A 17,287-nucleotide genomic window follows, 5' to 3' on the forward strand; every position below is an offset into this window, starting at 1 on the left:
ACTAAAGGTTGGTGCTGTTTTACTCCTTTTCCAGCTTTGGGACCATTGTTCTTTTCCAAGTACCCATTCTGCTAGAAGGTCAATCATCAGTCACAGCATGTGGTCCTTAGAGGCCTTTACTTAGTTTCCACATCCCTTACTGACTGAAGTGTCTGCAACTGATGGTCTCTGTGTTACCATAAAGAGCGGCAGAGATACAGGGTGGTGTTCTTCATTGTCTGAACTTCCAAGCAGCAGAACCTTAGTCATAGGGTTTGGGGGGTATTTCAGGAGTAGAGGTCTCACAAAGCTGTAGGATTATGATGAGGAAGACAAAATGGAAAGGAACTACAACAGCATAATTAAAAATGGAAGAAAATGGTTTGTAACCCTTATTCTAGGTTTCAATATGGGTTTATTGTCACCTTTGGCTTCAGTCAGTCTGGGTCCCAGTCCAGGTCAGGTCACAAGTGGAATGAATGAGTGAAGTTGGTATTAGTTCAAAATTACCAGCTTCATTGTTTCATAGGTGTTGGTTGTAGCTGCTTTGGTCTAAGGATATAGGCAGACAAGGTCCTTTGGGTAAATGTGGTGTCTTTTATTAGGCCAACTAAATAGTTGGAAAAATTGTTCTTTGCAAGCTTCCCATTTGTGCCTGAAAGCTTGCTAAGAACAATTTGGGGGGCATGGTCATTCTAGGATTTGAAAGAATACTCCTAACCTTAAATATGATAACTGTCTCCATGCTGATATAACAATGTGAAGGTCACAGCAACCTGCTATGTTTAAATGGCAATTTCTCTGTGGTTATGGCAGCTCATTTGCATCTTGATTAAACTTAATTTACAAGTATGCCACACAGTTTTTCATACTCTGATTCATCCTGCTTCTTATTATATACCTGGACTTTTTATATTTCTGTTGTAGATTGTGTTCTTTCTAAAGGAAATAGATGGTTTGAAGTCTCAGTATGAGCAGATGACCTCCGAGCTCTTGAAATGGATTAGACAGAAGGTGATAGAGCTGGATGACCGACACTTCCCCAACTCTCTACCAGAAATGCAGCTCCTCATGGCCAGATTCAAGACCTTCCGCACAGTGGAGAAGCCCCCCAAATACCAAGAGAAGGGCATGATTGAAGCCCTCTTCTTCAACATGAGAACCAAACAGAGAGCCAACAATCAACAGTTATATCTCCCCCCTGATGGCAAGATGCTGCAAGATGTGGAAAAACAGTGGAATATCCTGGAGAAGGCAGAGAACAGTCGGGGGAAAGCATTGCAGCAGGAGATTCTGAGGCTCCAGAGAGTGGAACAACTGGCCCAGATGTTCAGGAAGAAGGCTGTCCTGCGTGAGTCCTATTTGAAAGAAATGAGAATGGTGATTGGGAAGCAGGACTTCTGGCCAGACAGTGCGGACAAAATGGAGGCTGCTACAAAGAAACTGGAAGCCATTGTCACTGATGTGCAGCCTAGGAAGCAACGCTTCATAGCTTTGGCTACAATGGCAGCTGTCATCGAGCAGGAGAATTACCATGGCAAGAACCAAATCATGAGGAAGTAAGTCATGCTGCTGGCTGGAACTGAGTAAAAACTAAACTTCTCTAAAACCACAAACTCTATGCCTCAACAAATTTATTCCTAGGTTGTCTAAAATATCCGATCTTTGTGATGAATTGATCCTTTTTCTTCTTGTCTTTATAGGCAAGCGGACATTTCACAACAATGGCAGGATCTTCTGGAGCAACTGCAGAGGAAAAGAGATGCTCTGGGAGCAATGCAAGAAATTCTGGGACTTCTGAGGGAAGCAGATACAATTACAGAGGAACTTAAAGGACTGCAGGTATCGCCCTCCCTCCTTCAGTATGTGAGCTGGTCATACAATTTGGACCACTACCAGTATAAGTAACTGCCAGAGATGAGAATATTCCAGTGACAACTATGGTTTGAAGTGTTTATATGCGGTGTTTATGGGAAATGCAGGTGCTTAGCATTTTATAAAAAACACATGCCCCTTTTATTTAGACACCTAAATGTGGGTATTGGATCAAAATATTACATGCCTACTTTTGGGATGTGTACTTTTGACCATAGGCAACACGTAGGGAGGAATAGGGGGGCACGTACCTCCCCTCCCCCCCCACCGCCCCAAGATAAGTAACTGGTGGCTTCTGTGGACAATCGTTGGTCGCCACTTGCCCCCTACCTTGCTGCCGATGCAGATGACAGTGTCTGTGAACAGTCTCCGCTTGCTGCTCACTCCCCGCCTGCCACTGATACCGCCACCAGCATCTGTGGGTAGTCCCTGCTCGCTGCCTGCTGCTCACCCCCCCACCCCCTGCTGCCCTCGACATTGCCACCACCTTCTGTGGGACGTCCCTGTTCACCTCTCGCCACCACCGAAACCGCCTACAAATGGTGCCCTCCCCCCACCAGTCTTGGGAGGCACCACTCATTCATACTTTTGACACAATTAATCAGTCTTTGTCTAACCAGAAACTAAGGATAAAATGTGGGGAGAAGTGCAGTATATACTAAATCCTATTTTTCTTTATGCATTTAAGGGCCAGTTACCCAGCCATGTAAGTGACATTTTTGTATTTATGCAGTTTGGGATTTTATTCTGGGCTCAGTCTGAATATGCAAGCATCCACATGCATTCCCAATTGGGTTGTGTTCTGGCTGGGCAGGTATATCATGTCATGCACTCACCAAGTTACATGTATACGGCCAGGCAAGTCCTGAAATTGTAACCAAGGAAAAACCCATTACTAGCAAGTGTCAGATGTAGGACACTACTCCCATGTTTTAAGCCAATAGTTTAGTGGTTAAGGCACTTAGGAAGTGGGAGATCCAAGTTCTAGGTACTCCTCACCTAAAGGGCATTGAACCTGCATCTCCTGCTTCCCAGCACAGTGCTCTAACCACCAGGCCACAGGTTAAGCATTTTCAAGAGCCCTCTCCAACCTTCCTATTGAAAGTGACCCTCTAGGCAGTCGAGAAAGAGAGATATTTGGAGCCAGGAGAAAGAAAACATGCCGGAGGGTATATGGCCCTGGATTCTAGGTTTTTTCCACTGAGGCAGAACCTTCACCACTGCTCTCCACTGTTTTATTCAATGAATATTAAATGCAAGGTGCAGCGGGTCAGTTTTATAAAAACTATAAAATCTGAATCTCATTGAATTCCAGCATTTTTTTCAGCTAAGAAAACAGAGAAATAGTACAGAATCATTGACTCATAGTGTACCTCAGAAAGACGGATGTAATAGATTTTTTGCTAATCAAAAACTGAATTAAGCACAGTACAATTAACTATATAGGACAATTCTGCTCAGTGTACATGACAAATGCTGTTAATATGGATGTGACAATGAGTGACTGAGGGAACAAGAACTTATGTTTGTTTGAAAAATAATATTATTTCCATTGCAACACATAAAAACAATTGATGATGGGCAATGTCTTGAATTTGGAGATGGTTTATAAGGTATCTCCTTCCAGTCAACCAGTTAGTATTTCTGCATAGTTCAAATCATGCACCAGCTTTTTTCTCCCTGAAGTTGAATACTCCTGTCAGAGCTAAAGGGAATCCTTCCATTGATTTTTGCAGTCTTTAGATCAGTTCTTCAGATCTTTCACTGGTTTTGCCCACAGAAAAAAATGGGTTGAAAATTAATCCTGGTAACTCTTGGTTTTTTTTGCAGGCACTTGTGAGTTCCCAAGACTGTGGGAAGCAGCTACTGGAGGTAGTAGATTTGCTTCAGAGGCACAGCTTGATTGACTCTCAGATCTCTTCCTATGGTGACAGAGTGAAATTCATCGCAGAAAGTACAGCAGTGGTCACTAAAGCCAAAGCAAAAGCAGTCAAGTCAGATGTGCTTCATGCCAAAATTATGATGCTTGGTCAGCAGTATCAAGCCCTTGTGGCTGTCAGCAAATCTCGGTACAGCTATCCTTATGGCTCCAGTCTTTCTGTTTAGGATGGTGGTCACCCTTTTATAACTGAGGGAACAAGAGCACCAGAATTTATTTGTCCACTTATAAAAGGACAGCAGAACCAATCCAAGTATCTCAGCAATGTTTGGTGCTGACTCTAAGAGACTGCCTTTTTTGTAGTCTAGGAAAGGACTTCAGTCTCAATATACATTCCAAACTGCAGGTTGCCTCAACCCACCCTTTCTGCTAGATGTACTCAGAGGCATTGGGTGTTAGCTATAGCTATGGCTGGGGCCTTTGACCAGGGTGTGTTGGGCTCTTGCTGAGACCAAAGCCCTCTGGAGGTTGCTGGCTAGATGGTCTTGTCCCTCCACTCAAGGTCAGAATGGTCCCCATATTTCGGGTCAGGAAGGAATTTTACCTCATGGTCAGATTGGTGCAGATTGCAGAGGTTGTTGCCTTCCTCTTTAGTGAGGGGAGTGGCCTTCTATCCAAGATCTCTTGAGCATATATTGACAGTATTTCATAGAAGCAGGACATAGAAGCAGACTACTGTGGTTTCTCTGCTTCACTTGTGGCAGGTTAGGCTGTTAGGTGTGTGTTGTGTCAGGGTTGCTGTTAGTCTTATGTAGAGGTTAGATTCTGGTTTTCATAGGATAGTTTGGATAACGATGATCCTTCCTCAGGCAGGGGGTTGGACTAGATGACCTCTAAAGGTCCCTTTCAGTCCTACTTCTCTATGATATGTGACTTGAGCTTGATATAGAAAAATTCATTAAGGAGTCGGTGTGCAATAGACTTGCAGAAGGTAGGATTCCAAATGACAGCCAGCATGGCTTTGTTGTTGGCAGGTCTTGTTTTACCAACCTCATCTCCTTTTACAATCAGGTAACTTGCCACCTGGATAAGAGAGAGGAGGTTGACATTGTATACCTTGACTTCCAAAAAGCCTTTGATCTGGTATCCCACAATATTCTCATGAGAAAAATTGGAGGATTGTGAGTAGGAAGCTGGCTGGGGGGTAGGACCCAGACAGTTCTAATGAATGGATCTGTGTCGTCCTGGTGAGAAGTGGCCAGTGGTGTTCCTCAGGGGTTGGTGCTCGGTCCAGTGTTTTTCTACATCTTTATCAATGTTTTGGATGTGGGGATAAAGAGCTCACTGGCCAAGTTCACAGACAACACCAAGTTATGGGAAAGCATGGTCATGCTTGAAGGAAGGCTACAGATACAGGCGGACCTAGACAGGTTTGCAAGTTGGGCGGATCAAAACCAGATGAAGTTCAACATCAAGAAATGTGAAGTGCTCCACCTGGGGATGAACAATCCCCTACACACCTACAGGCTTGGTGGTGCCAAACTGACCAGCACCATGAATGAAAGGGACCTCAGGGTAATAATTGACCACAGTATGAAAATGAGTCAGCAGTGTGACACTGTTGCCATCAGGGCAAATATTATTCTGGCATGCATCAAATTGATGCATCTCTAGCAAAACCAAGGAAGTAATTCTTCTGTTCTACTCAGAATTGGTAAGACCACAGCTGGAGTACTGCATCCAGTTCTGGGTGCCACACTTTAACAAGGACATGGTAAAGCTTGAGAGAGTCCAGAGAAGGGCCACCAGTATGATTAGAGACTCACACGGCAAGCCATACAAGGATAGGCTGAGGGACCTGGGACTCTTCAGCCTGAAAAAAGAGAAAGCTGAGAGGGAACCTGGTGTAGCAGCTTACCGCTACATCAGAGGAGAACATCAAGGGCTCGGTGAACAACTGTTCATCAGGGCACCCTTGGGGAAAACCAGGAGTACTTGCCACAAACTCTTGGAAGACTGTTTCAGGCTCAACATTAGGAAAAACTTCTTCACAGTCAGGACGTCCAGACTGTGGAATAAACTCCCTCCAGATGTAGTGTAATCACCTACCTTTGAAATCTTCAAGAGGAGACTGGATGGTCACCTTGCTGGGGTCACCTGACCCCAGTTGCCTTTCCTGCCTGGTGCAGAGGGCTGGACCCAATGATCTTCTGAGGTCCCTTCTAGCCTTACAATCAATCAAACTACGGCCGATTCCTTAGGCTAAAGAGGAATTTAGTTTTGGCTGTCTCATGTTGCTCCACTAATAGACTAAACCATGTCCCGGAGTTAGAATCCAAGGTCCATACCAAACCTAAGTGACTCATCAGGTACCACAGTTAAGGCATTCTAGTGGCTAGCATCACAGACTGGCACCTTTGTGCCTTTGATGACCAGGCACCTACTCACAACTGAGTTACCAAAGGCAGTCTTCAGTCTATATTCAATTCAAGGCTTGAACAAACCCCTCTCAATCCATAGTAAAATGCCTTAACACTTTGTCATTGTGCCACAGTCATTAGGAGGGCCACAGAAACTGTGTTAAAGGCATTTGATTACCTCGTTCGCCATTTCCATATGCTACCTAGTATTCTGGTATTGACTGCTTGTTTTCTGTATTAGACAATCTCAGCTGGAGGAGGCTTTGAAGCTTTTTGAATTTTTTCATGACTGCAAGGAAGAAGAGTTGTGGATCTCTGAGAAATGCCAGCTAGTGAGAACAGCTGCATTAGGACGAGATCCGAGTCAGATCACAGCCTCCATTCAAAAGCATAAGGTATCTACTTTGTTATTGGTGTCTGTTGTTGATATTAAATCTAGTTTTTCTCATAATATATCTTGTTCTTTTCCTTTAATTTTGTAGTAAATGCATTCATTAAAGAATTCAGTAACATTTCTCTTGTTTCAAGGGCTCAGGCCAGCTTGTGGAAGCAGAAAAAACCTGCAGCAAAGGGATCCTTCCCTGTTTGTGGGGCAGCCCAGGATTTAAATTGGGATTGTGGATTTGTGAATTAGCACAGTGAAGAACCATGTGTTACTCATTAGCCCACTTGGATGGATGAGAGAAAGAGGTGCTTCTTATCCATTCATCCTCCCCCAAATAGAGTAGATGGATGAGTGGATAAAACACAGGCAAGTGGTAGAGGGGGCACATGCCCCCCCTGAGATTGGTCCCTGACTCAGCACTGCTCATGATGGGGCAGTTTTTTTGCCACACGGGCTTGGCAGCCTGTTGGTGGGCACTAAGCCATAGCACAGAAGTATAGGAGTAAATATGGGGCTTTTGGCCTGCCCACAAATTGTGTCGTCCCCCCCAGACTCAGGAGGCACCAGTCACCCCTAGGAAAAAAGGAAGTGAAGAGGAATAAGATAAGAATGATACAGTAAAATAGAATGGGAGTATCTAGCATAGCATGTAGAATCTGCTATCAAGTCTCTTGTGGTCTTGGATTTGGTTGGGGACAAAAGTTTACTCCTTGCGAACATCCATCTGGTTGCTAAATAGAAAGCACTGTGACAAACAGATCTGAAGACATAAGAAGACGGTGAGATCATTTAAATAGGAATTTCTTGCATGAGCGCTGATTTTTAAACTAGATTATCAAGAGTAAAAGCATGATAGCACAGCCACAAGCACAAGATCTCCAGAGAGAGTTGTGTATCTCCAAGGGTGGGGGAGAGATGTCTGAGAGAGGGAGAAAGTGAGTACTAAAAGATGTAAAATGGCCTAGGTAGTTAATGATAAGCCTCACCCCCAGAGGAGATCAGGTCAACTATGCTCCTGCTGGAACAGAAATGGTTGTAACTTCCTGGCTATCAGTAAAATAATGCTGAAAGACTTAAAGGAAGTGGGGTGGGGAAGTAAGAGCTCACAGGAAAAGTTGCTGGTTGTGAATGAAGGAGCATTGTGAAAACAAAATTCTTACAAATGTTACTTCAATAATAGTTGACCGAGATACTGTCAGTTGGACCAAGTCAAAACTCTCAGCTGAGACAAGTCCCTTGTGTTTGTATGTTAGCACCATTCTCTATGCTATCACTCCATTCAACAGGCTCTAGAAACTGAATGCAACTCCCACAAAGTGATTTGTTCCAATGTAATGAGGAAAGGCTGGGAGCTAAGTCAAAGGAACCCTTCACGACAGACAGCTATTCAGAAGCAGACAGACAGCCTCCAAAACCTGTGGCAACAGTTCCAGGATGAGGTGGCAAACCGCAAAATCCGTTTGCAAGCAGCTGCTCTCATCAAACAGGTAAATTCTACAGTTCTTGCATTTGATTAGAGGGAGAAGATAGATTTGTTCCATTTCTGCTTGAGCTGCTACCCAGGAGGTTTTGTAAGATGTGCATCAAGGAACTGGAAACAGTGATTTTTGCTCAAGTGAAGAAGGTAACTGTCAGATCACATGACCTATGACCAGCTATGTATCAAAACTGCTGATTTCTGTTTGTCTGTAACTGCTGTAAAATGTTCTCTAAGGCCTAAAATCTATGCTTTGCCTTCCTTAGCCCTTTTCATAATTATGTGATAGAGACTCCATGGTTGGCAGCTGTTTTGCGGTAGTCAGCCTAGAAACTTTGAAAACCCAGGCCCCTGGTATTTGAGATCATCAGACTCATCTCTTTTGAGAGCCAGTCCATAGAAGGCAGTACATACGCTGACCATTTTCTCAGAAATGCTAAATGAAAATAGCTGAAATAATTGCTTCTATCTCATCATCAGCTCTGTGAATGAGGGTGACTGTCTGACATTCGTCTGTAGAAAAACAGGAGGATCAATCCCAGACCAAAACCTATGACATTTCCTCACATACAAAATAGCTAACCTAGTATTCATACCATTGGGCCATGAAAGATGCTGATAATGGTTAATTAGGAATATCTTTCTCTTAAGTGAATTTGGGGGAGTTGTTTGCTTTCTGATTGGCAGGTAATCTGTTCCCATCTAGTGATTTATACTGATGAAACACGAATGTTTCTGTTTTACAGATGGGATTAAATCTCCAAGAGAGATTTAATGGTACCTTAGGGTTTTGCCTGCTGTGTTTATATATCTGAGTCAGCACTGGAGAACTTACTTTGCCTGGCATTGTTCTATTGGGGTTGTTCACATTGTTAGCTTCCCTGAATGGCTGCATCTTCAGAGTGAGTCTGTAGCTCAGGTAGCACACTAGATAGACAACACATAAGAAGTAAAAGGCCTAAGCTGAACCACATGTGAGGAGATTTTCAAAGACAGAGGTAGCAACTAGGTACTAAGCATGAGTAGATGTCTAACTAATATTTCTCTCTAGAAATCTCTAACAGAAGTAACAAATAGTCTCAGGCCACAAAGCTGAGATCCTGAGCAGAAGTTTCCTAGCGTATGGAAAGTTTGTGAAGCTGGGATTTTGATCTCTCTCTCTCTCTCTCTCTCTCAATTAAAGATGTGAATACACTCAAATGCATGCACAGAGCAATTATAAAATCAGCATTTACCAATGACAATATGCTCTTTCAACTACTACAGTCATTTTAATTGTACTTTTCCTGAACGTTCCATTCTTTGTCACATTTGAGCATAAATGTAAACATTTCTTTCCTAAACACTTTTTTTTGTATTGTTTAACAAACACTGAATTATTCCGTGGTTCTAACAGGTTTAATCCTATTTTGATTTTTATCACCCACTTACAAACTGCTTACCTCCCTTTTTTGTTAAAATAAATTTGTTCTATAACACAATTTCTTTTACAAATATAATCAGACTGCAATCTATGGGAGAAATTGGGTACAATCTATGAAGGTTGCTCTTATTAGATGCAACTTTACTCTGTAGCCTCAAAGGGGAATAATTATTAACCTTTGTGGGAAAATATCCTTGTTGTTGAAACTGTAAAATATTTCCAGAGTAATCTAGACCCACTCCCAATAAGTCTCCCATGGAGACAAAGGAGAACTTTACTAGTTAAAAGGAGTAGTTTTGGAATAGGGTACAGGGTAGAACAATATCAGAGAAATCCCATAGAGCAAACTGGGTGGCTGGGTAGCCTTTGATCATGCATCTGAGTTACTGAAAGCTATATATCTAGTTAGATCTCAGGCAGCTTACTCACGAGCATCATCCAGAGGCAGGTGGAGATTCCCTCTGGAGGCAAGCAGTTCATTGATTATGAGTTTCAAGAGAGAGAGCAAGTTTCAGATGGTCCAGCTTCTCTCTCTCTGAATTCTCATCATGGCTACTGCACCTCCTCCTCGGTAGTCCTTAATTTATATAGACCTTATGACTACCTTTACCTAGTCCAATGGAAGCCAGCACCTGTTGCCTGCCAGCCAACCAATTTGAAATGCATCACTGGTTGCTGGGTAGACTGGCATTGCTTAGAACAATAGGGAGCCTAAGCCCCTCACCCAGGTATATGATGCCAGTCACGTAGGCAGAGGAAGCAGGTTTCCCCCCTCCCTCAGGAATGTGTCCAGCTCAGATTACAACTCAGGATTACCTAAAAAACCCATGGGATGTCTGCCCTTTGCAGTGATCATGTTAACCAAATTGTCTCATAGCAGAGTTTTTGGGGAGAGACAGAGGTGGCATTCTGCCACACTGCTTACATAACCACAACATGCATTATAATTAATGTTATGTTTATATAGTTGATATAGTTTCTGCCCACTGATCCTTTGCCAAATGGGAGGGATTTGAAGCTGTGAATCTCTTATGGTAATGGAATTAAATATTACCCTCACCTGTGTCCCATTCAGTTCTTTGCGGATATTGATGAAGCAGAGTCATGGCTACGGGAACGACAGCCACTCCTGGACAGCAAGGATTATGGGAAGGATGAGTTCAGTGCAGAAGCTTTGCTGTACCGCCATATGCGGCTGGAGAAAGAGATCACAGCCTATGGCTTAGAGATGAGGCGTCTGAAAGAGCAGGCCAATGCTGTAGCAAAGGAAGCTCCATCTGCGGTATGTCGATATGTCACACTTATAATTTTGCCTTTTAATTATATATCTAACTGGGACTCTTCCAGTAGAAAGTTGGGGGGGGGGGGGAGGGTTTTCCCATAGGTTTTCATTAAATTTCCCTGATTCTGTGTTTTTTATCCCCAGGAAAATGTTACATGAAAAGCTTTACCTTCTTATAGTTAGGGGTGTATTTACAAATTACTGTGCAGAGCATTTTGAATGTAATGTTACAAATCTAATTATGTTGAATTTTGCTTTAACAGGTGGCAAAAATTCAGGTCCCAAGTACCCAAAATGAGAGGATTGCTAAGATGCCATCTGGCTACTTGGGTATCCCTAAAACTCCATTGTCTAGTGCACCTGACCCAGATCCTCACTTCATTGCAGATAATATTTGGAGGTCCCAAAATAGAATTGACTGGCTTTATGAAAACCTTCAGATGATGGCTGAGGTATAGTACAGCTCTCAGTACTTTGTGCTTGCGTAGTCTTTCTTAAAGCTTAATAGTTGAGTTCAGCAAAGTGTGGGTAGGTGTTAGATCACTTCCCTTACTTAGCTTGGTCAATGTACTGCAATGCTGAACTGTGCAACCACTGAAAAGATTATTGATTATTCGAAATCATGCAATGCTTTTCCAGTATTGGCAGGTTAAAAAGAGGAGTGCAACTAATTATGGGTGAGTCTCAGAAGGGTTAAGCATGTTGTTTAAACTTTGAATGAAGCCACATTTTGGTTCATATATTGGTTAATTTTAGTCCAGTCGAGTTCTTCCTTCATTAAATGAGACCCACACAGTTATTTCAGTTACCTTCCCATCTCCTTCCTAGTTCTTATACATTTTAGAAAGAAGGTTCTTTTGCATTTCTTTGGTTTTACTGGAGTTTTCCTGCTATAGGCTTGACAATATACAAAATAAACACAGAATCTTTGGATTGTAATGATGGAAACTGGAAATATTAATCAATAAGCTTACTGTTTTTCCTTTTACTTTCCCACTTTCTCAGTCTTCCTGGGGTCCTGCTTAAGTGCCTGCTGTATGAGCACCAGATAGAGCTTTAGAGTCTGGTCTTGCCTGAAACCAGGCTTTGAATACATGCTTGAGAGTAAAGATGTAAAGTTTCATTTGTAACACTAGCTCTGAACTTCAATTTATCCAACACATACCACCATTACCTTTCTGTTCACCAAGTGGTGTGTGTATCAAGTCTCTAACCACAAATTCCCTAGGAAGTAGTCTAGATTTTAGGTTCAAAATTGTATTCTGTGGCTGCGTCTACACAAGACACTGACTGCTCAGTAGCTCGTTACTATTGTGCAGTAGCATTGCATGGCATGAAGTGTGATGCAAAGCTACTGCACAGTAGTAATGAGCTACTGAGCAGTGAACATGAGCCTGCAGTGCGATGCTGCGGCTAGTAAAGCAACCAAAATGCTGGCTTGCATCCACAGATTGGGAGACGCAGACAGCAAAGTCCCACCGCCCACACAGGTTTCTAACCTGTGTACAGGACCTCCACCTGACACAGGAGGTACATGATCCCACTAGGGGGAATGCCATACTGGATCTGGTATTGGCAACAGGGGATGACATGGTAGGGGACCTCCAGATTGGTAGCCATTTGGGAGACAGTGATCACCTAATAATAGAATTCAACATAAGACGTCGAGTGGGTAAGGTAACTAGTAGGGTGAAAGTGCTAGACTTTAGGAAAGCTGATCTCAATGAACTCAGGCAATTAGTCAAGGACGCACTGCAGAGTAGGAGTTTTGAAGGGATGGGAGCCCAAGAAGGGTGGCTGTGCCTTAAGGAAACAATCCTTCGGGCACAAAGCAAGACGATCCCCGAGCGAGGCAAAAGAGGGAAAGGGGCCAGGAGGCTTCCATGGCTGACCAGAGAAATCCAGGGCAGCCTAAGGGCCAAAAGGGGAGCACATAAAAAGTGGAAACAAGGTGAGATCACTAAAGATGAATATACCTCCTCTGCTCGTGCTTGTAGGGAGGCAGTTAGGCGGGCCAAAGCTACCATGGAGCTGAGGATGGCAACCCAAGTAAAGGACAACAAGAAATTGTTTTTTAGATATATAGGGAGTAAAAGGAAGGCCCAGGGAGGAATAGGACCCCTGCTAAATGGGCAGAAACAATTGGTGACAGACAGGGGGGACAAGGCTGAACTCCTCAACGAGTTCTTTGCCTCAGTGCTCCTCAGTTCAACAAGGAGAAATGCAAAGTGCTGCACCTAGGGAGGAAAAATGTCCAGCACACCTACAGCCTAGGGAATGACCTGCTGGGTGGCACAGAGGTGGAAAGGGATCTTGGAGTCCTAGTGAACTCCAAGATGAACATGAGCCGGCAGCGTGACAAAGCCATCAAAAAAGCCAATGGCACTTTATCGTGCATCAGCAGATGCATGACGAATAGGTCCAAGGAGGTGATATTTCCCCTCTATCGGGCGCTGATCAGACCACAGTTGGAGTACTGCGTGCAATTCTGGGCACCACACTTCAAGAAGGATGCGGATAACCTGGAGAGGGTACAGCGAAGGGCAGCTCGTATGGTCAAGGGCCTGCAGACCAAGCCCTACGAGGAGAGACTAGAGAAACTGGACCTTTTCAGCCTCCGCAAGAGAAGGTTGAGAGGCGACCTTGTGGCTGCCTATAAGTTCATCACGGGGGCACAGCAGGGAATTGGTGAGGTTTTATTCACCAAGGCGCCCCCGGGGGTTACAAGAAACAATGGCCACAAGCTAGCAGAGAGCAGATTTAGATTGGACATTAGGAAGAACTTCTTCACAGTTCGAGTGGCCAAGGTCTGGAACGGGCTCCCAAGGGAGGTGGTGCTCTCCCCTACCCTGGGGGTCTTCAAGAGGAGGTTAGATGAGCATCTAGCTGGGGTCATCTAGACCCAGCACTCTTTCCTGCTTATGCAGGGGGTCGGACTCGATGATCTATTGAGGTCCCTTCTGACCCTAACATCTATGAATCTATGAATCTATGCTTCTCAAGCAAATCCCGGGACGTCATTCTCCCCTTGTACTCAGCCTTAGTGAGGCCGCAGCTGGAGTACTGCGTCCAGTTTTGGGCTCCACAATTCAAAAAGGATGTGGAGAAGCTTGAGAGAGTCCAGAGAAGAGCCACGCGCATGATCAGAGGTCAGGGAAGCAGACCCTACGATGACAGGCTGAGAGCCCTGGGGCTCTTTAGCCTGGAAAAGCGCAGGCTCAGGGGTGATCTGATGGCCACCTATAAGTTTATCAGGGGTGACCACCAGTATTTGGGGGAATGTTTGTTCACCAGAGCGCCCCTAGGGATGACGACTAGGTTGAATGGTCATAAACTACTACAAGACTGTTTCAGGCTGGACATAAGGAAGAATTTCTTTACTGTCTGAGCCCCCAAGGTCTGGAACAGCCTGCCACCGGAGGTGGTTCAAGCCCCTACATTGAACACCTTCAAGAGCAAACTGGATGCTCATCTTGCTGGGATCCTATGAACCCGGCTGACTTCCTGCCCTTTGGGTAGGGGGCTGGACTCAATGATCTTCCGAGGTCCCTTCCAGCCCTAATGTCTATGAAATCTATGAATACTGCACAGTCAGCATCCCCAAAAAGCTTTTTGGGGATGCTACTGTGCAGTAACACTGGTTATTGCGCAGTCATTTAGTACTTGTGTATGCATGTACTAAATGACTACACAGTAACAACTGCACAATCATAGCCTTGTGTAGATGTGGCCCATGTACGTTAGCCAGAAGAACCTCCACTAAGTTGCTGTGTTAGTCTGTATACGTTAGTCTTTTTAGAAGTGGGAATCTTCTTTTCTACAAAAGGTCCTGGTGGTCATTCCAACAATATTCAAATCCCCAAATTCTTTACAGAACAGAAAGAAAGCTCTGGAAGAGATGATCCGATTATACTGCTTCTACAGCTCCTGTGAAGAGTTTCAGTCATGGATGGAAGATGAAGAGAATGTTTTCCGGACCCTTCAACCTGAAGCAGACAATGTGGAGGTCATGCAGCAGAAATATCAGGTACACTTGTCCCTGTTCACCATGAGTACCTTGTAAAACACTGAGCACTAGAGAAAAAAGATAGGTGAGGAAAGATCTCAAAAGGAGTTTATTTTACTCGTTTTCTTATTATAGTCTAAGTTGCCTATAGTGGCTTGTTGGCAGCCAGAAAATTTCCCAGCATGCACTGTGGTCAGCTAATTGGACAAGCCCTGAGGCTGACTACTTTTTCTGTGTAATGGCCTCCTGCTGCAACTGTTACATAGACACAGCTGCACAGTACAGACATGGGGGCAGACAGCTTGATTGACTGCATTTGCCAGCTCTCCTAATGAGATGCAAACAGCTAGGCATATGCTGAGCACACCTCATTAAGTAACAAGCAGTTTCATTGCAAGCTAGCCAGCAGGCTTTAAATGATTTAATCATTGTTTATAATAATGAAATCAATAGGATTTGCAGAATTTTAATGGATTTCCCTGTTAAGTGCAAGTGTCCAAAATGGCTTACACTGCAATTGAATGTTGATCTTCAGGCCTTGTCTACACTGGAAACTTCTTCAGTGTAAACTAATGTGTAAGTTGAAGTTAATATCTTTAAACCAGGATAAATTCCCATTGTAAACACTCTTATCCTACTCTATGTTTATTTTTAAGTTTATATCCCAGGGGTAGGGTTAAGTTAGACTGAAATATCTAGTCTTATAGCAGAATAAGTGTGTCCACCTGAGGATGGGGTGGGTTGTGTGCATCCTACTGGGCATAAATATATCACATATGCAGGAGTAGGACATATGGTCTAAGGGGAAAGATGAATAAATGAATAGAGGGGCATTAAATGGCTTTTAAAAGCATATTTGACACAAAAATAGAAGATGAGTGGATAAGACAGGTCATTATATGCACAGTGATAGTGACTGTCAAGTTTAATCCCCCAATATGTGTTTTGTTTTAGAGCTTCTTAATGGAACTGGCTGCTGGAAAAAGCCAACTGGAAAAGATCAAATTCCAAGCAGATAAGCTTGCAAAGAACAGTCCCATCAAAAAAAATGACATCCATGTTCAGCTGATAGAGATCAATAGGAGGTAAAGGCACTATTGGCAAAAGGGGAATCAGCCTTTAATGAAATGTTATGCCCTGTCTAAGCTTCATCGGAAAAAGTACTAGACTGTTGGGCTTTGGCACACAAAATTAATCTGAAACCTGAAAAGGGTTTGGGTTTTTTTTAATGAACAATTGCTTGTGGCATCGTGGTTTATGTTAATTCACCAGATCAGCCTTTACCAATAAGAGAGATTCTAAATAGAGCCCTGCATCAAAAATGACAGAATCAAAGCCCCTGGAGCTCTCTGCATCATAGCTACTGGAGGTATTTTAGCAAGATTAGAATAATAGGGAAACGATCAATAAGCAAGGACCCCAGCTGGGACCTGCAGCATTAAGATAATTTTAATTAAAAGTCTTTCCTCTGTCTTCAACTACTAGTTAAATACTAGAACACCCAGTTGCCATGGGTACGAAGGAACACCCTTTTCATGTGACTAGCTGTAGTAGGGAACTGGAATCTTGCACATTGGACATTCAGATCAGACATTGCTCAGCCACACATATGCCCTTTTTGCTCCCTTGGATGCCAGTTTCAGGGCCTAAGTAGGGCTGGGACCATTCTGTTCTGAGTGTTCTGATTGGAAACTGGGCCTTATAGTCCCAACAGCTATTGGCTGGGGTATGGGGAAAATATACAGATTACAAAACCCTAGTGTTAGCTCATAGTTTCCCTTTTGTCAGGGGTAGGGATGCTCCTTGAATTTGAAGGGGGTTGTTGTTTATGATCCAGTGGAAAAGTTTCCTCATGGGTCCTTATAGGATAAAACAGGATTTAAGATGCCATATCTTCTAGAACTTCAAGAAGCAAATGAATGAGTGGAGGGGGGTGGGGGTGCAGGCTGCATCAGGGCAGCATAGGGGGCCTAAGTGCCTGGCCCTTACATTGGAAACAAAAAAGGAGGCTCCTTTCACCCTCCTCATCCCTTTGGACCTTGGCCTGAATAAATGGAAAACAGTGAGTAAACTCTGCTTCGAAATTTGAGATATGCTCAGGTTTTGAGATATAACCATATTCACTCACACTGTGACTCCACTTTACAAAGACAAGCACTCTATGGAAATACCCAAATGTCACAATGGGCAGTTCAAATTGCCATTGGCTTTGTCTGTGTTGCACAGCTATGCACTGACTTGAACATCCAGCTTGAGGACTTAGCAAGTTCTCTAAAATCATACATATTTGAAAAGAATAGGTGTTTTAAAAAACTTTCAATTGTGTAAAACATGTTCAGTGTCAGTTTTTAACTGGTCTTTTGGCACCATACAGCTTCTCAAGGACAAACGTTTCAAGGCAGCATTTGGCTCTTGTACCAATACTTGTTATTTTGTTTGTTTTCATAGTGTCAGCCTAATGACACTAGCCAATGGAATGGGGTGTGCCTTGTAAGAAGTAAAATTAGCTTTTGTGCAGAGGGTAAGGTCTAGTTCTGTACACGCTTTAGATCGCAATGAAT

The 17,287-nt window shown here is 43.5% G+C and overlaps 1 protein-coding gene across 1 annotated transcript in view; it reads left to right on the plus strand.

Moving 5' to 3' along the window:
- SPTBN5 (spectrin beta, non-erythrocytic 5) overlaps positions 1 to 17,287 on the plus strand; it is a 165,240-nt gene that overhangs the window by 20,647 nt on the left and 127,306 nt on the right. The window contains exons 9-17 of the mRNA XM_019496605.2: positions 907 to 1,538; positions 1,683 to 1,821; positions 3,685 to 3,923; positions 6,395 to 6,548; positions 7,825 to 8,025; positions 10,514 to 10,720; positions 10,984 to 11,172; positions 14,595 to 14,747; positions 15,681 to 15,811. Coding sequence (XP_019352150.1) covers positions 907 to 1,538; positions 1,683 to 1,821; positions 3,685 to 3,923; positions 6,395 to 6,548; positions 7,825 to 8,025; positions 10,514 to 10,720; positions 10,984 to 11,172; positions 14,595 to 14,747; positions 15,681 to 15,811 — 2,045 coding nt within the window. The remainder of the gene's footprint in view (positions 1 to 906; positions 1,539 to 1,682; positions 1,822 to 3,684; positions 3,924 to 6,394; positions 6,549 to 7,824; positions 8,026 to 10,513; positions 10,721 to 10,983; positions 11,173 to 14,594; positions 14,748 to 15,680; positions 15,812 to 17,287) is intronic.

This window comes from Alligator mississippiensis, chromosome 2 (genome assembly GCF_030867095.1).
Source record: "Alligator mississippiensis isolate rAllMis1 chromosome 2, rAllMis1, whole genome shotgun sequence".
NCBI lineage: Eukaryota > Metazoa > Chordata > Crocodylia > Alligatoridae > Alligator > Alligator mississippiensis.